Source organism: Durotheca rogersii (assembly GCF_024521655.1).
Source record: "Durotheca rogersii strain YMJ 92031201 chromosome Unknown GGS23scaffold_29, whole genome shotgun sequence".
NCBI lineage: Eukaryota > Fungi > Ascomycota > Sordariomycetes > Xylariales > Xylariaceae > Durotheca > Durotheca rogersii.
Window position 1 is genome coordinate 71,659 of NW_026251260.1, and position 24,123 is coordinate 95,781.

At 56.6% G+C, this 24,123-nt stretch overlaps 5 protein-coding genes across 5 annotated transcripts; 4 read left to right on the plus strand and 1 right to left on the minus strand.

Annotated features, from left to right (window-relative positions):
* Window positions 1–4,982: 4,982 nt before the first annotated feature.
* GGS23DRAFT_584157 (putative methyltransferase-domain-containing protein) lies at window positions 4,983–6,470 on the minus strand. The gene is made up of 2 exons (XM_051517309.1): window positions 6,207–6,470; window positions 4,983–5,885 (listed from the first exon to the last, which is right to left on the minus strand). Exons 1-2 carry the CDS (start codon window positions 6,278–6,280, stop codon window positions 5,459–5,461), a joined length of 501 nt encoding a protein of 166 aa, XP_051368423.1. The 5' UTR covers window positions 6,281–6,470; the 3' UTR covers window positions 4,983–5,458.
* Window positions 6,471–9,100: 2,630 nt separating this feature from the next.
* GGS23DRAFT_267047 (uncharacterized protein) lies at window positions 9,101–12,888 on the plus strand. The gene has a single exon (XM_051512407.1). It carries the CDS (start codon window positions 9,336–9,338, stop codon window positions 12,591–12,593), a length of 3,258 nt encoding a protein of 1,085 aa, XP_051368424.1. The 5' UTR covers window positions 9,101–9,335; the 3' UTR covers window positions 12,594–12,888.
* A 2,157-nt stretch (window positions 12,889–15,045) lies between these two features.
* GGS23DRAFT_584166 (PP2C-domain-containing protein) lies at window positions 15,046–18,285 on the plus strand. Its single transcript, XM_051517310.1, has 8 exons — window positions 15,046–15,593; window positions 15,813–16,122; window positions 16,179–16,252; window positions 16,311–16,395; window positions 16,484–16,690; window positions 16,771–17,031; window positions 17,100–18,032; window positions 18,137–18,285. The coding sequence occupies exons 1-7, from the start codon at window positions 15,558–15,560 to the stop codon at window positions 17,543–17,545; spliced, it is 1,419 nt and encodes a 472-aa protein (XP_051368425.1). The 5' UTR covers window positions 15,046–15,557; the 3' UTR covers window positions 17,546–18,032; window positions 18,137–18,285.
* A 217-nt stretch (window positions 18,286–18,502) lies between these two features.
* On the plus strand, window positions 18,503–21,109 carry GGS23DRAFT_584168 (uncharacterized protein). The gene has a single exon (XM_051517311.1). It carries the CDS (start codon window positions 18,653–18,655, stop codon window positions 20,903–20,905), a length of 2,253 nt encoding a protein of 750 aa, XP_051368426.1. The 5' UTR covers window positions 18,503–18,652; the 3' UTR covers window positions 20,906–21,109.
* Window positions 21,110–21,399: 290 nt separating this feature from the next.
* GGS23DRAFT_584169 (uncharacterized protein) lies at window positions 21,400–23,998 on the plus strand. The gene is made up of 3 exons (XM_051517312.1): window positions 21,400–21,904; window positions 22,028–23,380; window positions 23,523–23,998. Exons 1-3 carry the CDS (start codon window positions 21,807–21,809, stop codon window positions 23,701–23,703), a joined length of 1,632 nt encoding a protein of 543 aa, XP_051368427.1. The 5' UTR covers window positions 21,400–21,806; the 3' UTR covers window positions 23,704–23,998.
* Window positions 23,999–24,123: the final 125 nt, after the last annotated feature.

A 24,123-nucleotide genomic window follows, 5' to 3' on the forward strand; every position in this document is an offset into this window, starting at 1 on the left:
GTTTCTCAGTTATCTCTTTTGAAGGAGCTATACCCGTTTTCGTCTGGTTTTACCTCCGTCGTTTTTCAATAGTGCCTAGATGGCAGTTTTCGCCCTCAGTTGATCTGACCAAGTCACCGCCACACCCCTTTTTAAAAACCTCGCACGCGCTTGAAGGCATCCGTTCTTTACCGATCAGTTTATTTCAATTGCAAGAGGCTTGCCATCCGATCGCCCTTGTTTTATCCCTGCCAGCCAGTTACGGCACCTAGGGAGGTTTCTCCCTAACCGATAGGTGCCACGATGCCCTCAATTACCACACGAAGATACCGACATACCTTATACCCACGAACCTAATCGGGACCTACCGATCAGCGCGATAGACCTACAGACGATACCGCGATATACGAATTAAACAGGATATTAAACAAGAAAGCCCAGAAAAAACAGTCACAAGTCATAGTCGGAAATAGTCAGGATTACCCAGAGACCCCTCTTGTCGCCCTTACCGATATGTAGTTAGTAGGAAGAGCCCAGAGAGCCCCTAGAACCACGTACAGGGGAGGGATCGAGGGTCAAGGGAAGCCCGGTAGATACTACCGGACGAATAACGGTCACACGAGAACAGCCAGAAACGAGTCATAGAAACGGGCATTGAACAGGATATATCAGTTAGTTTATAGGATCAGGATCAGTTGAAAGGATCGGCAAAAGACAGTCATGGACGAGAAGGACGGAGATCACGATTACATCAGTTATTTCACGGGATTATTGTTTCGTTTCTCACGGGAGCTACGCTTGTTTTACCTACCCGTTGCAGTTCCTGTTTCCTGACTATTAATCCCTGTTGTTTCTTGGTGGCCTTTAATGGAACTAGCTTGCTCCCAGTTAATCAGGGTTAATCAGGAATAGGTTGATTAGGTTAGTTTATAGGTTATAGCTCCGCTAGCCTAGTTATTATCGGATCTTTCCTGATCTTTCCTATTGTTTCCTGTTAATCGTTAATTAAACTGGCTCAGCTCCCAGTTAGCAGCGATTGAACAGGTTCAGGATTAATTAGGTTCAGGATCAGGCACAGTCAGGCACGGTTGCAGTCACCCACCCTACCACCCACTTGTTGCTATTACAATCGTTCCCAGTTGTCAGGATCACCCTATTTCTTCCTAACTTATCCTGTTGGCCTTTGATTAAACTGGCTAGCTTTTAGTTAATCAGGGTTGATCGGGATCAGGTTAATCAGTAGTTGATCAGGATCAACAGGAAACGAAAGCCACCGCACCTATTGCTATTAGGAGTTCAATTACTCCTTGCGGATCAATTGAACTAGGGAGGCTATAGTAGTACGGTGGATCTAGGCCACGTAGCCTTTTCGATGTATATTTATATAGGTCGCGTACTTATATTTTCATTAGTTAAACTTAGACCTATAGACATCAGGACCTATAGCCATTTACTCGTTTCCTACCATGCCTTTTTAGCTATCCTCCTTTGCCCTTTTCCAGTCCCCTTTCCCAGCTACCGTTTCAGCTAGCCGATCAACCGATTACAGCTATTTACAGCTATAATCTTAGTTAATCGGCACTAGGCCAGTTGTTAGCAGTTGGGTAGCCGTTTCGTGCCTCCATTACAGCGTGCCTACGCTGCTCCTGTTCAGTATATATTCTAACGCTTTAATAGGAAGAAATTAATTTTAATTTCTTTAGTATATAATCGACGATGGAATCTTCGCATATTACTTAGACCTATAATCGATTTTAAATTAATTAAGAATTAATCTTTCATAGCTTAGGAGTAATACCTATTCTTCTTCTATAGCGTTCTTATATATTCCGAATTTAATTTCTTATAGCTTTTATAATTTTAAATTAATTCTAGATTCATTATTAAGGTTCGTAATAATATTATTATTCTAAGATAGGTCTAATTCGAAGTTAAGGCTTGGATTCATATCTATATTAGAATTAAATGCGAAATCCATATCTAATTAATTAGAAATTAATCCTTAAATATAGATATAAAGAAGGATAAAATATAATACGTTAAGCATTATATGTCTAACCGATTTTAAATCGGTTACTAATCGATTAGCGATTAAAATTAATATATAGATAGGTAATTCGAACTTTCGTAGAAGTTTTAATTTTAAAAAGTTTAAAATTAGAAAGTCTATGGGATATACGAAGAGATATACCCGTAGATCTATCTTATTTAGTTAATAGGGAAAAAGCTCGGCTAAATCGCCTAATCCGGTTAGAGGTTGGGGTAAGGTACAGGGGACTAGTTAGGCTGATCTGAGACCTCATTTGCTTACGTACTAGCGCGGTCTCACCCATGCCGATGTGCATAGGGCATGTACCGGGCGGTACTCGCAATCTCCGCGGCTGTACATCGGAGGGCTTTTTATACGTGCCCGCCTAAGATTCCTTCGCCCATCAAACAAGTAGGTACCTGCCTATCCTACCCTATCCTATAACAGGTACCTCCTAACCTAGGTAGGTACTTACCTACCTACCTGTTATATCGAGCACTGGATGCACCTCATGTAGGCCGGATGGGTACCTCCATACTATGGTGTGCGCGCTCAGTGCTACGGTGCTACGGTGCTATGTAGCAGCAGTAGGGGAGGGTAGGGCTGGGCAGTCCACCGTACCTGGCCGGTACCTGGGCTCATGCAAGGTACCGGTGATGCGACAGCCAAAGCGAGCCAATGATGGGACGGCGTCAGCGCAAGCCGACCCCAAAGAGGTTAAGGCCCCAGTCCGATCACCCACCCCCATTTTAGCGTCAGGTCCGGCTCAAGGCGATCGCAACTCCCGGGCCACTCGTCGCCATCCATCTCGCACCTTTTCATCCCAACCCATCCGTCCCATCCCGTCCCCTGGCCCAACACACCACCATCACCACAACCACTGCCGCCACCACTTACTAGTCTCCGACTGGTGCTGCTAACGCTGCTGCTAACATCTTTGTCCTTCCTCGCCTATCCCTCTCGAACGAAACGAAGGGGGACGGGGGGGGGAGAAAGAAGGAGAGGAGAGACCAAGGAGAGAAGAAAGAAAGAGATGAGCAAAGGAAGAAAGACGCACCACGCGTCCAGAATGCTGACAGCGCCGCCGCCGTGGTCTCGATGTCGATGTCTTAGTTGTCCCACGTTGCCCGTCCGCCCGTGCTGCTTCTCCTGACACGCAACATCACACAAAGACTGAACGAGGATGTCTTTCTCCCGTCGCTTTCTCCCACTCTCTCCTCGATCCACACCACCACGCTTTCTGCTCTCGACGCTCGCCCTCTAACAATCTCTACCCAACCGGTTTCCGTTAGCTAATAGCAACCGGTCTCGCCTTTTTCCTTTTTCTTTATTTGCTGGTCCGCGGCAAAGCGGAGTTGGCTTACCCCCTGCGCTGTCGCCGGCAGTGCTACCCGAGCTGAGCAGCCCGTGGCTGCTCAGGTCTGCCTAGTTGGTGTCTCCTCGACGTGGACACAGTCCAAATTCCGGGGCGCGCTGCCGCCAGAGCATGTGTGTGGTATGGCAAAGAGGTCACTGTGAAGCCTAATGGCAATCTGGAATGATATTCGCCGCCCCTACTTCGTCTTGTTGCCCCGGCCCCCGACAAGATTCCACATGTCAGAAGTGAGTCGGTGTCTAACCAGACGGCTCGGTGCAGTGGCGCCCTCTCTCCCCTGCGTTGCCCGTCACGTTGGGTAGACGGCTCGAGCGCTGCGCCCACCCGACCACTTCCCGCCCTCTCTCTATCGGCACTCGAGCTTGCCTCTACTACTACCGCCAGCGGTGACGTTGCCCTCGGCTCCGTGCGTCGGGAGTGTCAGTAATCTATCCATTTATCTATTTATCCCCCGCAATTGTAACCTCAGATTCGAGACGGTCGACTTCATCTCTGAAGAGGCGCGCAGGATGGGGAGACGAACCTATGGATGCAGGGCCTCGTATTCCGAAAGGGTCTTCTTGCTTCGTCATACGCGCTGCTACTGCTGTAGTACCCACCGCCTAGAGGTAATATTCGGCGCAATCCGGTGAAATAGCCTACTAGGCTCGCTGCTCACATGTTGGCTCTCGTCTCGGATTTAGAGCGTCTGTGGCGTCCGTTTCCCTAGTGTTGCCTCACTGTCCACCGCAAAAAAGACAGCCGATGGGACGGCACGGATGTCGAGTTGTCCACGGGAGGAATCTTGAGCGTGCATTTTCCCGGATGGTGCCCGAGTACGGCAGCAGAGGTGACCACCCCCCGCCGGATTCTCGCGTTTCCCATTGGGCCGTCGAGCAGCAGCCTGTTTCCGTTATATGATCGCGAGCCGGCGTCTTATACTCGAGTTTATCCTCGATAACGCCCACGACGCGGCCGGGTATGGTGATAATATCATCGTCGCACCCTTCGAGGGAATCAGCGAGAAGACGTGCCGCAGCACTAGTAAGATGCTCCAGTCACCGCATGTTCGGCCTCCAACCAGCGCGCGGCGGGGGCAAACAAGCCTGGTCGATTAGGGCTTACTACCTGGCAATAGTACGCGCGTATACATGCAAGTCGATTAGTTCTCGCTGCCCGTCGAAGAGATGCTCCCCCAATCGTGATCGCGATCGTCACGATGAGAGACAACTTAGATGCCCTAACTCCCTTGCGCCCTCAACAAACGCAACGCGCAGTCGTTGTGATTCGTAGGCTTATAGGATGAGCTACGTAGTGCAGCCTGGGTGCCTTGCGCCGCCTCGCCCGCGGCCGGATACCGAGAGCCAACCACATCCGCACCTCCGTTCACGAGGGGCTACGTGTACGAAGCCACCCCTCTCGAGAGGACCCGATCGATGGAAAGGGGGTGTAAGTCCGTTCGTGCGTACGGGGTGTCTGGTCGAGAAGGAATATCGGAGATACGCACGACGTGCTCTCCCCTCCTACCCCATAGATACCTCGCATGTTCATTGACTATATCTGTTGACTGCGCTGGTGAGGAATACCTGTAGAAATCCCGCTGGCATCTACGTCTGCACAGTCAGAACTTAGTTGGGTATGCGCCGCGTAATGCGTGTATTATGCTTACGCAGTAAGACGGGATGGCACTGGTGATCTTGTGCTCATTCGTAGCGTAATTGCAGTTTACGCAAGAGAGGGGAATGGGATGCAATCATGGGCCTGCACTCAACGAGCGAGCCCTCTTCGTCACCAGCCATCGAAGGGGCGGACGTTTCATGGCTTGGTTTAGAGGTGGGTATGTATACTCTATGCGCCCCGGGAGAGCCCGACTACGGGTTAGTCTACGTCTTCTCGTCGACGCGTTGGTCATCGACCGGAGCTGGACTGTAAAGTGGTGTCTCTTTCTCTCCCTCTCCTCCCCTTCTCTGTTTCTGATCCCCTCCTCGTACCCGGCCCTCCACCCCCCTTCTCATTCTCCTTTCTCCTTCCCGGCCCTCTTGCCTCTGCGACCCACCCCCAAATCCCAAATGCCCGCGGCGTCAGACCAAGGCATCTCACCGCGCCCGGAATGTATATAGGAATAGGCCGTCGCGGGAGAACGCGGCGCGCTCAGCATCGGGTGGTTCTTCAACCCGGAAGAGCTTGCGCGCGCGCGCGAGGAAGCGCAGGTCGGCGCGGCGCCGCTTTTTGAAGCAGAAGTAGACGACGACCCCCTCTCCGTCTGCGTTTGCTCTCTCCTCTTCTCCTGCCTTTACCGCTTTTCCGCCTTGCTTCTCGTTGTCCCCCGCGCCTTCTGGGCTCCCTGCGCCTGCTTCCCCGCTAGAAAACGGAGACGACGGAGAACGGCGGGACGGTCGTAGCTGCAAAAGGTCCGACAGCGTGGCTAGGAGCAGCGGGAACGCCGGCTCGAAGTACACGCAGTCGGCGGCTAGGACGACGTCCGGTGGAGAGGCGCGGATCGCGGGCGGGAGGGGCTCGCCCCTAGAGGATAGATGAGCGACGGAGTAAGTGGGTGAGCGAGTAGGTGGGTATAAGTGCGAGGGAACAGGACAGGGTAGGTTGCGTAGAAGTATGGATATATGCTACGTAGTAGGACGAGGTATAGAGGCATGACAGGCCAGCCAACCAGACAGCCCTCTATCTACAGCCACACGTAGCCCATAGTATCCTTGTGTAAAAAGGGGAAGAAGCATTACTGTTAGGACCTATGCGCCGGAACAAGGGCCAGTAGAGAGGTGCCAGCATATAGAAAACAAGCGAGAAGAATAAACACGGACCAAAAAAAGGGAGAGCAAGACCAACCAGTTCAAGACAGCAGCCTCGACCCGCCCTGCGAGCCCGTTCAGCTCGATATTGTGCTCCATGAGCGCGCGCATCTCCTCCTGGTCGGTGATGCGCAGCGGGTGCGGCCCGACGGCGCACCCGGTGGCGACCGCGAGCCCGACGAGCCCGCCGCCGGCCCCGAGCTCGAGTCTGGAATTTTTGCCGGCTCGCGTCAGCAGGGAGTTGCATACTCAGTCGAGCCGCCGGCCGGCGACGTAGTTCCTATTACTATTTTTGTTGTTGGGGGCGGGGGGGCGGAGCGGGCAAATGAAAAAAAAAAAGACGACGAAGAGGGGCAGCAGGACTCACATGCGCGCGCCGGCGAGGTCGTGCCGGTGGTAGCGCAGCAGGTGGCGCGCGAGCGCGACGCCGGCCGGCCACGCCTGGCCGCCGCACCCGGACGCGAGGTCCTCGCGCAGCCGCAGGCGCACGGCGGGGGATCCCGCCCCCGCCAGCTCCACCGTCGTCGTCCGCGCCGCCTGGTACGCCGGCAGCGGCGCCAGGTCCGCGCCGATCGCCAGCGGCGAGAAGTCCGGCGACGGCGAGCGCTCCCGCGGCGGGGCCGCCGCCGTGCCGAGAGACGCCGGCATGGGGCGCGTCTGCTCGGCCTGTGTTCTGCTGCTGCTGCTGCTTCTTCTCTGTCTGTCTGCGTACTGCGTTCCGCACCCGAGATGCCTCGGGGGGAAGGGTGGATGCTGCGCCGGAGCGAGAAGGCGTGCCTCGCTACTCGCTCAAGCCTAGTCGTAAGGAAACTGCTGGCGCTCCTCGAGGGGCCGCAGGTTGCAGGGCTGTGTGTTCTCGCGAGAGGCACATGCACGCGTGCGAATCGGCGACGGGCAGGAGACGGAGATGGAGCCGCCCCTCGTCGTCGCCTTATCGGGATGCAGTCACACGGCCAATCCGAGTCCGCACTACGACGCTTAGCTGCATATCGGATTTCTACTGGCTGCATACCCTTAAGATCTCTATATGTGCCTATCGGAGCATAATTCTCCCCCGTGTCTTCCTTAGCACATTTATGATTGCGGCGGTTGACAGCGATCTACTTGCGCCTTTACTACGGCTACAGAGAGCCTCGGAGTTTCCCTAGAAATGAAGAGAGACACAGAGAGAGAGAGATGTGGCTGGTACGAGCGAGTGGGCGACGCCGAGATGTGCTGATCGACACCCACCACCCATTTGCGCGTCCAATGTCTCTGTTTCCCTCGCCTCCTCTATAAGCAGCCACCAGGCACCGCAAGCCTCCCCCTTTCTCCCTGCCTAGCCACCGACGCGAGGAGAGCGGTTGTGTTCGTCGCGCGCAGACGTGACGGAACCCTGCCGCTCACGATAACGGGCCGAGCGGGAGACGGATGGGGGAGTCGAGGTATTAGATCTATGAATTTGAGAAGTAAAAAGGATTTGCATCATCTGGGGGCCTTGCGAAGGGCGTCTCTCACGACGCCGTCTGTAATATAATTTACGTATGTAGGTGCTCGTTCCTGGCGTACATGTTGGCGCCGGCACCGACATTCTAACCCTAAGCAAGCACCCCGCCGAACCACCGTAGAAGGAGAAGTAGAAACGCCGGCGTTATCGTCGTTCCGCCTCGCGACAGTCAAGGGTGTGTTTCCGGACGAAGCGTCCGCCAGGTTCCTGTCCCCCACATGCTCGACCACATGCGAGAAGCGAGCGGCCTAGAGGACTGTTTCATTGCGGCAGGAGTAGCTCGCGCCGCGCTGCGAGCGGCGGCTGAGGGAAACAGCCTGGGCTTAAACGTGCCGGCGGCATACCGCGCAGGCTGGTCTCGCAGGTGAGCCAGCGAGCCTGCGTGTCTCGAAGCCAGAACCGACACCCACCACCCTCTCTTATCTCTCTCTCTCTCCGCGACCGCCCGTCAACGACAACGACGACGGGCGTCGCCCCACCCAACCACTTTACCTCGCCCGTTTCTCTTATGGGTTGCATCGGAGGCGTTTCGTAGGGTACTACCGAAGCTCGTCGACGCCCACCATGATACATGTGGTTTCAAGCGGCCCCACGATGCGATGCGCGTGTCCGAGACCGATGCCTAAGCCAGGTGCGGGTAAGAAAGAAAAGGAGAAAAAAAGAATAGGTAGCTCTCGTTTCGGGCGGAGAGAGATAGATCTATCGGGTTAGATATCTCGGGTCTATCGCCTTGCCATATTTTCTCGCAGTGCGTCCCCGTCTCCCGTCAGGTTAAAACATTGGACGGCCATGCCAACATCACTTCTTGTAACCAGCTTTATCTGTCAAGGGGAACAGAGACCTCTTAAATAAAATGCTTCAAATATCTGACGTCGCTCCCTGGAACAAGCCCAAAGGCTCTCTCACCCGCTCGACTGGTTCGTTTCAGCTTCGCGACAAATAACTCGGCGGGTAGCTTGCCTACTACCGAGTACCAAGGAGGAGAGGGAAAGGAAGATGGGGAAAGGAGGGAGAGGGAGGGAGAGAGAGAAGCGGTGGAATGCGATCGGCCACCAGCCGAGGGAAAACGATATCAGCGTGTGGCTGAGACATTCGAATTCCACCAGCCTTACGTGACAAGTCCACGGTAGACTGTGTGCCCCTGGTGCTAAGTAGGAGGGCGGGAGAGGGGTGAAAAGGGGCTTCGAAGTAGAGAGGAACCGGTCGGCCATGAGACAGCCCTCCAAGCCCCCGCCCTCGTCATTATTGAATCCACGCGCTTGGTGATGCCTCCGCCAACCTTCCACCGAAGGGCGGGAGAGGGCGGGACAGGGCGGGAGGCGTGATGCCAGCGCAAGGGAGCGACGAACCGCTCTCGATATCTTCGCTGAAGAAGAGGTTGGTGGCCTCGTCGTTGCCTCCTATCGACGGTGCTGGTGCTCTCTCTCTCTCTCTTACTCTCTCTCCCAGTTCTATCGCCACTCTCCCTCTACTCTCCCCATCTCCCAGCCACCTCGCCCTCACGACGACACGCAACCTCACCATGTGATACTCGACCACGGAGCCTACATCGATATCCTCTCTACCTACACCTCTTTGCGCGCGAGCCTTCAGCTTCCCTCCTCACTGCTCCGAGCAGTTAATGCCTCCTCTCATGCTAGCGACATTACCAGCTATAAATAATAATCTTAATATATCACCATGGTTGCGAGGTGGAATAAGGGCACTCTCGCTGTGGGTGCTATGGCAGCGGCGACGTTCGCGAGCGCCGCCCCTCTTGATTACTTTCCAATCAACTCCCAATTACCGCCTGTGGCACGGATATCCGAGGCCTTCTCTTTCACCTTTTCCCCCTTAACCTTCTACTCGCCTTCAAATATCACGTACCGGCTCGCCAACGCACCGGGATGGCTCTCTATCGATAGCTCCTCGCGTCGGCTGTTCGGCACACCAGGCGACGACGGCGTGCCGCCGGGCGAGGTCGTTGGAATTCCCATAGAATTAGTCGCTGAGGACGAGACGGGTTCCACAACGACCAATCCGGTTTTGGTTGTGTCTAGAAACCCTCCGCCTACCGTCTCCGTGCCAGTCTCCGAGCAGCTCCCCAAGTTTGGGCCGTACACGGCCCCCGATTCCGTGTTGCTGCACCCTTCGAAGCCGTTCTCTTTCCCTTTCGACAGAGACACTTTCCGCACGAAAAATAGGAACGGCGGACTCAGCTTTTACGCTGTGTCGGACAACAACGCTCCTCTGCCTTCGTGGATAAGCTTCGATGCAGATAGCCTCACCTTTTCTGGAGAAACGCCTCCGTTTGAATCTCTAGTCCAACCCCCGCAGACATTTGCCTTTCAACTGGTCGCATCGGACGTGGTGGGGTTTGCCTCCGCCTCGGTATCATTCTCGATCGTGGTCGGGAACCACGAGCTAACCGCTAAGCCGCCGGTGGTCAAGCTAAACGCGACGCGGGGAGAGCTCTTTGAATACGAAGACCTGTCTGATGTACTTAAACTCGACAGAAGGCCCCTGAGACCGGAAGATGTGACGACGATCACCGCGCTGGATCTGCCTTCTTGGTTGTCTTTCGATAACGAGACTTGGAGCTTGAAGGGCACCCCCGGGCCGACGGCTGAGTCGTCCAACATCACCATTGTCGTTGTCGATAAGCATTCTGATACCCTAAACTTGACGCTCGAAGTCAGGTTTTCTTTATTTGTCTCCGAGTTGCCCGATCTGGACCTAGAGGCGGGGAGCGACTTTTCGTTCGATCTAAAGAGGTACCTGTCAAAGCCGTCGGAGGTTCAGGTTGAGGTAGAAAGCGAACAGAATATGCCATGGGCCAAATTCGATTCTGCGTCGATGATATTATCTGGGACTGTCCCGATGCCCCAGCTCGCGAAGTTCGCGACGTCGCTTAGCATCGTCTTCAACGTGACCTCCAAGAATACGGACGAAACAGAGGTGAAGGCTATGGAGGTCCACATCATCGCTCCATCTTCCACTAAGCCGTCTCGACCGACTGCCGAACCCGCAGATCCTGACGCCGATGCTGCGAGGAGAAATCTACTCTGGCTTCTCGTGATACCGTTCCTACTGATATGCATCGGCGTCGTATTGCTCGTGTTCTACGTCCGGAGACGGCGTCGCCAACCTGCGGGGATCGACATCCGGGAAGTGTCCGGGCCCGTACCGGGAAGCTTCGTGGCTAACCGTGCCGAGAGCCTTGCTAGGAGCTCCACTCGAGATCTAAGGAAGGTAGTGAATGTACGGCCACCTATCCCCTCCTTCGCTAGTAGGTCGGCGCAAAACAGCTACGAAGCTGCTGCTGCTTCTTCGGATCAACAGTCCTCTGGGAGTGAGTCGACGAGCCCGAGCTTGAGCGGCAACATAATGCCGCATGCTCTGGCAATGCACTCTGGAGCGGGGTCACCCAAGAATAGTGTTATCTTCGAGACGAGAAGCTCCTGGTCCGCGGGCCAACCTAGCAGGCCATCCCCCGGAGGTTCGGCCAGGACAGACGAGGCCAGCCTATTGTCAGACACTAGTCTCGGGGAAGGGGAGGTGTATATCGCAGAAGCACACTTATCTACTATCCAAAGACATCGGGTCGAAGCATTCCGAGGGCTTGAGGTTCCGCGGGTTTCGGGGCCCTTCAGCATCCAAACCACGCCCGAGACGGCTTACACACCCAAGAGAAACGACCACGTGTTAGCCAGCGCGACGCCGCCAGCAGTAGGTTATGCCGCACAGCGGGGGTCAGCTCAGCAGCAATCTGGTCTCGGCCTCCGCGGCGTCGGTCAAAGGCTATCCCAGCTGTGGAAGGGGGACAGCTCGAGCCGGCGGTCCAAACATAGAGACCGGAGTAGTATCATGAGTTCCTCCACGGGGCAGACGACCCGCACAAGTATTCTAACATCCGGAATAGCGGAGGAGGAGGAGGAGGCTACAACGAGCGCCAATACGGTTGCGAGGCCGACTATAATACATATCCCTAGCAAGCCGGAGGAGGTACGGCAGATGAGCAGGAGAACTAACGAGTCCTCGCCTCTTTTTGGCGGGCGCTCGGTGACGAGATCGCCGCGGAACTTTGGGCTAGACAGTAGCCCATCACCACAATTTACTTTAGGGGAGAGCCCCGAGTTGCCGCCGAACACAGCGGGCCTCGTTATCCCTTGCAACAGGAACGATTCGTGGGGCCTTCTGGCGAGAAATTCCTTAGGGATCACCTATAAGGATCTTGCAACAACCCCTGGGCCAGGAGCAGTCTACCCAGAACCCGAATCACCGCCAGGTATAACTCGAGAAAACTGGATAGTTCATGGCGGAAACCAAGATGTCTTGTCACCGGGGCGATGGCTGCAGCCTAGCACACCTGCGAACATGGTGGGTATAGCCAAAACCTCACCCGCAAATACTTCTAGTGAGCTGCCACGGCTTCCACCCCCGACGGCATTTGCGATACCCAGGGGCGAAGGACAAGCGGCTCTGGAACGCCGGTCGTCACGGACTCCCAATTTCAGCCGACAGCCGTCGACGAGCTCGAGGTCTGATAGGTCTCACATCTCCCGAGAAGGCCGGCCATACCACAGCCGGGCACACAGGCAAAGAGTCCCAGACGAGATCCAAGTCCTAGTGTCGCGAACGCCGTCCGTGGAAAGCGCGGGGGCGCCGCCAACGCGGCCCTTGCCGGAGACGCCGACGCGAACTGGCAGGGCACCGTTAGGAGAGCTGCGCAACGAATCGTATCATCCTTCGGGGGCAGATGGACGGAGTTCCGGGGCCAGAGGGACGCCGTCTAGGAGCTGGCAGACAAGGAAAAGCGCCAAGAGTGCGAAAAGCGTGCAGAGTACGTGGGCGGACGGGGATGACGACGAAGATGCGTGGGAAGACGTGCGCCCACCAACGACACTGGACGGGTGGGACCGGGAGGATAGCGAGGGAAGTTTTGCCGTTTATATCTGATGTGTATTACGGAGCGGGAATATGATACCTGCCTACCGGCCTGCCGGCCTGCCTAGGCACCTAATTGCTATTATTAGTTAAAGACCACTTAAGGAATTGACGATAAGCATTCTGCTGAAGGCGTCGAGCGTTGATATATCGCCGTACGTCGGGTCTGCGATCTCTTGCTAACCGGCCCATTTATCATTCTGGCCATCTACGTAGGATGCTGGAAGGGTGAGAACATGAGGCTCGCGGGCGGGCGGAGGTTGCGCGTACGGGCATGCCGATAGCACGTATTTGCCCTAATCTAGTTAGAGGGTCTCTGCTCTCGAAGTCGTTTCGAGAAGTCTCGTATATAAGTACGACCTAGCCTGTTGAAACGGGCCGGGGGCTGGTGATGAAAGCTGTCTTCGGCGCGCCGGGGGAATCCGAGGCGCAACGACGGGAGCGTTCCTGCGGCCACCTGGAGCAAGTTGCCACTGGCGGGGTTTGATTTTATTTTATTTTATATAATTGCACCTATATAGCCAAGCGCTCGAGACCGACTTGACCGCAGGGCTAGACCCGTTAGAGTGGGATGCGTGTACGTAGGTATGAAGGTATGTAAATCATTCCTATGTATGCAGTTAGTAGCTGGTCGGACGTCGCAGGATCGAGAGCATGGATGGGCCTGACAGCTGCGACGGGGATGGAGACGACGGGGCGCGATGACAGTGTGACTGGGGCTGGCCAGCCTAGCAGATGCCCGGCAATCCCTGCATAGCTTCCGGCTGAGCGATTTGCGGTATGCCGCACGAGGCGGTGCACTGAGACCGGCCGGATACTCTGTCTTCGTATCTGAGGTGAGCGAGTCCCCCGGTTCTCGCCCTCTCGGTCAGGTATCGAAGGGTCTATTCCTGTTTTCTCGCCAACAGGGGTGTGGGATGGCGAGGGAGGGAGGGGGAGAGGAGAGTGAGGGAGGGAGAGAGGTGAGGGAAGGGAGACGGGGGAGATGCTATACACCTTGGACGGCAATAGGAGGTACCTAGGTACCTCTGACTGTCTCGAAAGAGGTACCTAAGGTACGTACCTACCTCTAATGTGGGGTGGGTACATTAGGCAGGCGCGTGCGTAGCCTGAGGTACCTGGATAGGTGCCTACCTGCACCTCCGAACCTAGGTACCTAGGTACCTAAGGAGAGGAGGTACCTAGGTATCTATGGGGGGACGTGGCCTCGATAAGAGATCAGGCGGGAATTCTTATCAGGTACCCGAGGTACCGTCTCACCACCCACTCGGCTCGGAATGGAAGCGCCCTTCCTCGACAGCACGCGACACGGTGTGCACTCGGCCAGAAAAGCTGCCCCGCGGCCTGCCGCTTCATAACTCCGATCGGATTACATACGCGAGGTATTAAGGTCCGGCCGTCTTGGTGCCAAGAAGAGCTCGGACACGCTCCCTAGGTTACCTGGCAGGCAGGCGGCTCTCTAGGTGCTTCTGTCGATGCCTTTTACTCGAGGCAGGTTGGTTCCCTTGGAGATGCGTAAAAACCACATGGGCTACCTACATGGGCGTGTGCCGATGCAGGTGGGTGGGTGAGTGGGTGCGGTAGGCAGAAAGGGTTGCGAGGTCGAGTCCAAGGGCGCACGCCGTGCATGATCCGCGGCCACCGTACGTAGGACTTTGGTCTGGTTCTCGGGGGTGGAATTTCCACCCTACGCCTACGCCTACGCCTACGCCTACGTACGTCGTGCCCTTATGTCGTATTCCCGATCTGCGATGCCAATTCCCTCGAGGTAAAGCCGCTTACATGGCTATGATGCCGGCGCTGCGTGGCGTAAAACCGACGTGGTAAGTAAGCTGCCGTCTTTGTTGTGTGTGTGTGTGTGACCAGGTAATCAATCTGGAAACGGACTGAGCAGGTACATACTAATTTGGTCACGAGATGCATGAAATTTTGATGAGATGTGAGTGAGAGGTACAACAGAGGTATACTGCCGTCTCAGACCGTCAGGGACCGACCATTTGGGGAGGACCCCCGCCAGTACCACCTAACGTAACCTATGAGGAATTACAAATGCAAACCCTCCGTGGGATCGTGGGAAGAGCACGGCGAGGGACAACTCGCTGGGAAATGTCTATATACCTGGTAGGCAGATATGTAGGTACCTGTGTAGGTTAACCTACCTACCTCTAGAGGTATGTGTGGGACGTAGGTACCCGGGTCCGTAGGGCACCGACTATAATACGTCCGGTGCTCTCAATTCCTAAGGTTCCTATCCTGTGCTGACCTTGTCCGCGCGCCGGATAGCGTCCGACGCGAGTCTGGACGGCGGATCATCGGAAATCCCGTTACTTACCTCTCTAGGGGAACGTTGCTCGGGCAGCTTGGGAGGTAGCCCGTCCGGCTGCTGCGCACCGTCCCTTGTCGTCGTCGGCCAGGGGCGCTGAACCAGGACCGGGCCGTCCGCCAGCTGCCGGCCACTCGGCCGCTTTCCTATTTTTCTCTCTTCTCGTTTTGGACGAAACGCAAAACCCCGCCTTGGACTCCGTCTCCCTGGGCTCTCTGCTCGACTACAACACACACATTACCCTCTACCTGAACAACCTGCCTATGAGTGTCTTTCGCCATCGGGAAATACCCCCCAACGCCCAAACCGCCGGCGCTGCTTGATTTCGCACACAATTCCTTCGCGTGACGCCGTGTGCCCGTTTCCCTTTCTTCCACTCCACATACATCATCCTCCCCCCCCCTCGTCTCCCCTCAAGGCCTCTCAGACACTCTCACCTTAGGTACCCGCGGCAGCTACCGCATTCGTCGATATACCCTTTTTTTCTCTTTCTCCCCCCTCCATCACGGTCATTGAAAATTTTGACCATCATCGAGTAGTTCGCGACTTTATCCTGCCTGCCCCTCCCCTCCGTACATGTTCATCCTCGTCGATAACAACGGTCTTGGCCTCTTCTGACCTCACGCGCTGCACCGCTGCACACTCTTTTCGCCATGGGTCAGACCCTCTCAGAGCCTGTCGTTGAGAAGGTATGGGTCGCATCTCTCTCCTCCGCCCTTTCAATTGCGGCGCCGCCATCCCTGCCTCACGACGCTGCCCGCCTCGCGCTCGTCCCGACAATCCGTCCAAATACCGCCGTCCCGTCTCCTGCCTCGTGCCTCGTGCCTCGTGTTCCCTTACATCGTCACGCATGCTTCCCGGCGCGCGGCTGAACGAACCTCTGCTGACTGGGGGCAACCTCTTCCTAGGCTTCCGACAAGGGCGAAGATGACCGGATGTTGTACGGCGTGTCGGCCATGCAGGGATGGCGTATCAGTATGGAGGATGCCCACTGCACTGTTCTCGATCTCCTGACCCCCCGGGGCGACGACAAGAAGTTTCACCCCTCGAGGTTATCTTTCTTTGGCGTCTTTGACGGCCACGGCGGAGACAAGGTAGCCCGGTTCGCCGGCAGCAACATCCATGACATTCTAAAGAATCAAGACACATTCAAGACCGGCCATTATGAGCAGTCCCTGAAGGACACCTTCCTCGCAACTGACCGTGCGATACTCAGTGGTAGGGACCGGCCACACGGGATAATTCTGCTGCATCCAGGTCTAACCCTCATCTAGACCCCCAATATGAAGAGGAGGTTTCTGGTTGCACCGCTTGCTGCGGGCTGATCACGGGCGAAAAGATATTTATTGTTTGTATCCCGCCGTCCCGCCGTCCCGTGTTCCGAAGCTGATTTGTCCGTGTACCAGGCCAACGCCGGCGACTCGCGGAGCGTCCTAGGCGTCAAGGGCCGAGCTAAGCCACTCTCCTTCGACCACAAGCCGCAGAACGAGGGTAAGGGCGCTCTACACGCCACTCTTCCTCCCCCCCTGCACCTCGCGGATGGCATGCACGGTTTGCTAACCCGCCTTCCCTTGTGCAGGCGAGAAGGCTCGGATTACTGCCGCAGGCGGTTTTGTCGACTTCGGTCGCGTTAACGGCAATCTTGCTTTGTCTCGAGCCATAGGAGACTTCGAGTTCAAGAAGAGCGCCGAGCTCGCGCCCGAACAGCAGATTGTTACCGCATACCCGGATGTGGTCATGCATGAACTCAGCGACGACGACGAATTCCTGGTCATCGCGTGTGACGGTACGGTTTCATCTCGTCGAGAACGTCCGGCTAGATCAAGGCTTGGATATGGCTGACTTTTTTTTTTCTGGTTTGCTCAGGTATCTGGGACTGCCAGTCTTCGCAAGCGGTCGTCGAATTTGTTCGACGTGGCATTGCCGCCAAGCAGGATTTGGACAAGATCTGCGAGAACATGATGGACAATTGCCTGGCCTCGAACTCCGAGACGGGCGGAGTCGGTTGTGACAACATGACGATGATTATTGTGGGGTTCCTAAGAGGCAGAAGTAAGGAGGAATGGTACGAGGAGGTTGCCAGCCGCGTGGCGAAAGGCGACGGCCCTTGTGCCCCTCCAGAATACGGTATGCCTTCTTAGAGAGAGAGAGAGAGAGCTCGAAGGTGTCTAGAAAAGACTGACCTTGCGACTCAGCTGAATTCCGTGGACCTGGTGTACATCACAATTTCGACGATAGTGACAGTGGATTTGACGTTGACGTGGACAACAAGCCCAAGGCCTTCGGGATCAGTGGGTTCAAGGGTCACATAATCTATCTAGGGGACGGTACCGAAGTTCTCACCGACTCGGACGAGACAGAGATGTTTGACAACGCAGAAGAGGACAAGGACTTGGCAAGCCAAGTGTCAAAGAACTCGTCCACGGAGGAGGACGCCGAAGTTAATCGACCACCACCTAAAGCTCCGTCGCCGCCGCCGCGCGCATCGCAGAACGCGGAAGGGAAGTCCCAGGCTAAGACGATCGAATCGAACTCGCAAGGCTTCGCCCCGTCTACGGCAGACACAACCGCGGAGGCCTCCCAAAAAGAGGAGGAACCCAAGTTAGCGAAACCGGACGCTGCCGTGATATCTAAAAATTGACCGGTAGGCGTGGAACGGCGAAGCAGGATAGTGCTGCAACTATACGGTTGGATGTCTCCACCCTCCGGATCGGTTAGGACTTGAAAAAAAAAACCAGCGCGTCCTCGGAATGGTCGGGGGCTTCTCGTGGCAGAGTAACGGAAGGGTCTTGTTTATCGGGAACGTTCGGGATTGCCGGGGGGGAGGGGGGTGCCTCGGGGCAGATACTTGGACGGATGCTCTCCCTGACGACTAGGGAGATTGACGTAGCAGGCTTGAGCGAGACACGCGATATGACTGACGAGCGAGTGCGCTATGGCTCATCGAAGCCTCGTGACGGGAAGCTTGGAGAGGGAGTTTTGATGAGCCGCTCGCATTGCGGCTCTGTTGCAGGTGTCGGGAAAATCCCGCTGCAGGGGTTGTTCTGTATGCTGCCGTATGAGGTGCGCAAACACGCACGTAGGGATTCCGTAGGTAGTTTTCTTTGGAGTGCAGAGGTTGCTAGCATCTTTGACGAAAAAATCATTAGCGACAAAGGGACGGCCTTCCTGTATGTCGGGAATAGGGGAGGCCATCGCCTCCTTTCCTCTCCCCTTAGGTACCTTTACCTACCTATACTCATACTTTATCCAACCTCCTCCGGCGGCCTGTATGCGCCTTGTAACAGGTAGGCCAGTACCTAAGGCAAGGACTCGATGTACCTAACTGAGGTAAGTTTGGTACCTAGACGCCTCAACTCATGCTAGGTACCTCTCTCTTAGAGACCTTGGCTCAAGGTGGTCCCACTTTGGTGAGCCGTGCCCCTCGTTTTATATCGATCCAATTTAGATGAGCACACGAATCTATGAGTATGGGAGCGAATGATAGCTGAGATCGGAACAACGGTGGCCGATCTGCCGACCGTCGCAGTCCCGCGGGGTGCTAACTAGGTATACCTAGGTGCAGGCAAGGAGGTTTCCACTTCTAATCATAGAGCCCTTTTTTTTTTCTTTTTTCTTCTTCTCTTCCCGTTAATGCAGGAGGTAGTTACAACGTTCGCCCGTTTACGTCCGCCTGGCAATTATTGTATATGCGCCTTCTTGGTGGGATGAGGCCCGTAATCGGCGGGAGATATCGCATTTCCAGCTCATGTCCCTGGGGATCCATTCGTTCTGGAGGGCTCGAAGACGCGTGACTGGCGTCTTAGGGCTCCTCGGGATTCCCAGGGGGCAACCCACCCCGTCGTCTCCATTCTGGTCGAACTCGCAGTTGAGCTCGCAACGATGGCTCTCGGCTGCCCCCCCCGACACGACGCCGCCGGAGAGCGCGAACGCCCAGGATCTGAATAAGCCAGACTTGACAGTCAGGTCGGAGTCTTGGCAGATCAGGGCCATCCTTAGACGAGTGATCACGATGCGAGCCGACTCGGAACCCGCGATACCGGCACTCGTAAAGCGGCCAGTCACATCCTCGAGCAGGTATAAATCTCGCCGTGGCTTGCGCAAGCAGAGGAAAAGCGCGGCCAAGCAGCATTTGAACGACCAGGCAAGTGTCATTGCTTCGAAACCGGACACCTCCATAGAATCGACGGCCAAGTTCATGCTGCACTACACGCACAAGTATGGAGATATGCTGAGTTTCCAAATTATCATAGGGAGAGGGGTAGCTGCTGAAGCGCGCGAGCTGTTGTCAGGCACGGATATGCACCTCTCTCGGATAAGGCAAAAGAATGGCAGCAGGATCTGGATCGACAAAGCCTGCCAGCTAGGCGACGCCGAGTTGGTTCTCAACTTATCCGGCCCCGAAACCGCGGTTCGGAATTCCTTGGTGGACGTCGTTAACGTGGTGGGGAAGATCACCGCCGTGAGGCTTCCCAGTCCTACCTGGAAGATGTTGCTGGAGGGTGCATGGCACAAGATGACCCCAACCCGACCCGAAGTCCGATTCCTCGACAGCGGAGAGGCATTGGATGACGAGGTACCGGATGACAAGACATTGATCGTGCAAGCTTGGGGAGGCGACGGCAAGAAGTTCAAGGAGTACTGGCTGACCGTGCGCGCCGAAGAGATCCCCCGACCAGCGGAATGGACCAAAGAGTCTTTCGAGAGATATGTTGCGGCCCTGGTCTATAGCCGGGTCCAACCTCATCGGGCGAACGTGATATATCCGAAACCCCCAGGCCACCGGGAAACTGTGATCTCTATGCTTGTCGGCCTGTTCGCCTCGACACATGTCAGGTCGGTGGTGTCGGCATCGGCATTGAAGATGGCTCTCACCTACATGCAGTCGAGCGGTCGCGGCTTTCGCCAGGCTGCGCAAAAGATCTTCAACCAGGCAGAATTGTTCGGCTACCCCATGGACACGGACCTGTTCCATATATTTCTGGTTGGCGCATCCAAAGACGGGGATTTGTACGGGTTCAACAGCATACTCAGGATGATGGTTCGGAAGCACCACCGTCCGCAGAGCAGCGCCTGGACGGCGCTCATGGAGATGGTGCAAGACGTGACAGCCCAGCGCTGGATCGTGGCCAGCCTGAGGCGTAGCGGGCTCAACCGCAACCCGTCGGTACTTCGCGTGGTGGGCAGGAAGATGGCGGTAGCCAATCTCATCGCCAAACCTTTGGATAAGCTTAAAATCGAGGAGTACGTGCACCAGCAGGACAAAAAATACGGGGTGGGCTGGCTGGACACGGTCACGCTCGACATGATGTTGGATGTGCTCGGGGCGCAAGGCAGACGGGACATGTGCAACGCCTTGCTGGATCTCGTCTCCGCCAGCGACGTTACCACGCCTAGTCCTATTACGCTCAATACGATGCTCACGCACTCGCGGAGGTTGCCGGATATGCTGGCGATACTGCGGTCGATGCCGGTGCGGTGGCCTAGGCGCGTAGGACCTACCCCGGACACTTACCACCTGCTGTACCGAGCGGCGTGGACGAGGTGCTGCCCCAACATGCTTCGAGTAACGTGGCGGTACGCGGCGTCGGCGAAAATGACGACGCCCAAGATGCGGTATGCGCTGACGCGACTCCTTCGCCAGGAACACGGCCTATCGAAGCGGCGCAGCTTCCTGAAGACTTGGGAAGACGTAATATTCGGGCGGGCGGAACTAGAAGAGCTGCGGGCGCTACACGGCGACAAGCTCAGGGCGGGGCACGTGTTGGCTAGATACGCGGAGCAGGACGAGGAGATGCAGCCCGAGGTCGATTTTGCAACCAAACTGGGGGAGGCGGAGCTGATGGACAGGAAGATACACCGACTGACGAAGGAGGGGGTGGTGCTGACGGTGGCGATGCGGAACGAGCACACGGTGGACATACCACTCAGACCGAGGGACTGGCTGGAGGAGCGCGCACCGTCATTTTACGTGGAAGAATGGATGATGAAGCACGGATGAACTACTACCATAGAAGCTACCTACCGACCTACCTACCGACCTACCTACCTACCTTAGGTACCTACCTATGCTGTAGCGGTACGAGGCGGGTGCCTATGCCTACAGCATTCGGGGGCCACGTGTACATTATAATTCTTGTACCAGTTGGCTGTACCTACTATTAGGATGTTTGGATATACCTATGGCGACGGAAAGCAGAAGGGAAAAGAGGGGAGGGGGAAAAGGGGGGGGGGAAGGCGAACAATAAATAGATGAAAGGTTCTTCGCTCCGACGCGATGCCGGCCACGGCACGGCGTGACGGAGTGCCGAGCGAGGGTGTCTCCTGGGACGGGATAGTCAGCACCAGGTAATACTTATACAAGGCGTATAGGGTTGTTGCTGGGCTCGTTATCTGGGAGTCCCCGAGGTCCGGTGCTCCTGGACCTGGCCAGACCTGTTACGGCAGGTACCTGGGTAAGTAAGAGGTACCTAAGGTAGGTAGGTAGGTACCTAGGGGTAGGTATCTAAGGTGCCTACAAATACCCAAGGTACCTTACCTACCAATCAAAGTACCTACACCCACCTAACAGGTGCCTAACCCGTCTTCCGCTATCAAAGCCATCAATAGCCGCGAGGGCATCTGAGCCCCGTCTCGATCTCGGCTCTGCTCCAGCGGGAAGAATAGAGTAGCCAGAAGAGGAGACGTAGGTAGCCATGCCAGGCACACACACACACATCTACCTCCTTACAGGTGCCCTTCGGTACATTCCCCTCCGCGGTGCTCTAGGGCGTAGCACATGTACTTACTTAGGGAGGGGGCTCCGTCGATATTGACCACTCACTCTCTCTCTCTCTCTCTCTCCAAGACTTGGGAAGCTCGCAATATCTCGCCTTCCATTCGCCGGCCGCGCCCGCTGCCAGATGCCCCGCACTGCTCTCACACGATCTCCTCGGCCACTCTCGCGTCTCCCACTCGCAAACCGCCCGACACTCTCGTTATCTTACGCTTCGACTATAAGGTCAGCTCTTCCTCGTCCTCGCTACCGCCATCTTCCCCCCTCCCACCCTTCTTCCCCTCTCCCCCATCACCGCAACAACGACGCCAAGACTACCCCCACCACCAACAACAACAACATCATCAGGACGACGACGACGACGACGACACACCTGGCTAGCAGCAGTGGCAGTACCAGCACCACAAGGTCCTATCTCACCCCTGCCCTCCGCGCCCACCAGTCTCGCAAGATGGCCCCCCAGCTCGACAGCTACTTCGCCCAAGTCGACGAGCTCTCGTCGCACTTCATCGACCGCCTCCGCAAGGCCGTCGCCATCCCCTCCATCTCCGCCGACGCCTCCCGCCGCCCCGACGTCGTCCGCATGGGTCAGTTCCTGGCCGCCGAGCTCGAGGCCCTCGGCGCCGTCGTCGAGCTGCGGCCCCTCGGCAAGCAGCCCGACAAGCCCGACCTAGACCTGCCCCCCGTCGTGCTCGCCCGCTACGGCGCCGACAAGACGAAGCGCACCATCCTCGTCTACGGCCACTACGACGTCCAGCCGGCCGACAAGAGCGACGGCTGGGCCACCGAGCCCTTCACCCTGACCGTCGGCGACGACGGCCGCATGTTCGGCCGCGGCAGCACCGACGACAAGGGCCCCGTCCTCGGCTGGCTCAACGCCATCGAGGCCCACCAGAAGGCTGGCGTCGACTTCCCCGTCAACCTGCTCATGTGCTTCGAGGGCATGGAGGAGTACGGGTCCGAGGGGCTCGACGAGCTCATCGAGAAGGAGGGCAAGGGCTACTTCGCCGACGCCGAGGCCGTCTGCATCAGCGACAACTACTGGCTCGGCACCGAGAAGCCCTGCCTCACCTACGGCCTGCGCGGCTGCAACTACTACAGCGTCGAGATCTCGGGGCCCGGCGCCGACCTGCACAGCGGCGTCTTCGGCGGCACCGCCCAGGAGCCCATGACCGACCTCGTGCGCGTGCTCGGCGGCCTCGTCGACACCGACGGCAAGATCCTGATCCCGGGCATCATGGACCAGGTGGCGCCGGTGACGGCCGACGAGGAGACGCTGTACGACGGCATCGCCTTCACCATGGAGACGCTGCACGACGCCCTGGGCTCCAAGACGACCATCTTCGAGGACAAGAAGCCGACGCTGATGGCGCGGTGGCGGTACCCGTCGCTGTCCGTGCACGGCATCGAGGGCGCCTTCGCCGGGCCCGGCGCCAAGACGGTCATCCCGGCCAAGGTCACGGGCAAGTTCTCGATCCGCACCGTGCCCGACATGGAGATCGAGCGCACCAACGAGCTCGTCTACCGGCACGTCCGCGACGCCTTCGCCAAGCTCGGCAGCAAGAACACCCTCAAGGTGTACGCCCAGCACACCGGCAAGTGGTGGGTCGCGAGCCCGAACCACTGGAACTTCCGCGCCGCCGGCAAGGCCGTCGAGCGCGTCTGGGGGGTCAAGCCAGACTTTACGCGCGAGGGTGGAAGGTGAGTGCTCTCTCTCTCTCTCTCTCTCTCTCTCTCTCTCTCTCTCTCTCTCTCTCTCTCCTTCCCCCCCCTCTCACCCCTTTCCAGCAAAGTAACCATGGCCGTTCGCACGAGTGTCCACGGCTGACAGCCCGCGTAACAGCATCCCCGTTACCCTCACGTTCGAGCAGGCGACGGGCAAGAACGTGCTGCTGCTGCCGATGGGCAGCTCGACCGACGGCGCCCACTCGATCAACGAGAAGCTCGACCGCCGCAACTACATCGAGGGTATCAAGCTGCTGGGCGCCTACCTGCACTACGTCGCGGAGGAGCCGCAGGAATAAAGGCTCGGTTGGGTTAGCTACCTACCTAGGTGCGTACGACGGCTAAGGGGGGCAGAAGCTACGTGGTAGGCTACCAGGCGTTACGGCGAGGGGAAGTAAAGGGGCCCGAGGGAGGTCGGCAGGCAAGTGAAGGTGACCGCCGCGGCGCTTGCGGGGTTGCAGGTAGGTAGACATTGTACCTATCGGTGTATGCCCGACGGCGACGAGCCGCGGCTCGTGTACAAATGAACCAACCGAATGAAGAAAAATAAAAAGAAAGCCCGGACGTGAAATGTACGCAACGACTCCCTTTTCTCCTCGTGTGTCTGATTTTCCTCGTGCTCTCCCTCCCCCCGGCACAGTGGTTAGGTTTCATATGAAGACTTGCTGCTGCTGTATTAGGTATTGTATTTGCGCAGGACAGGTCTCGCGCTATGCTCT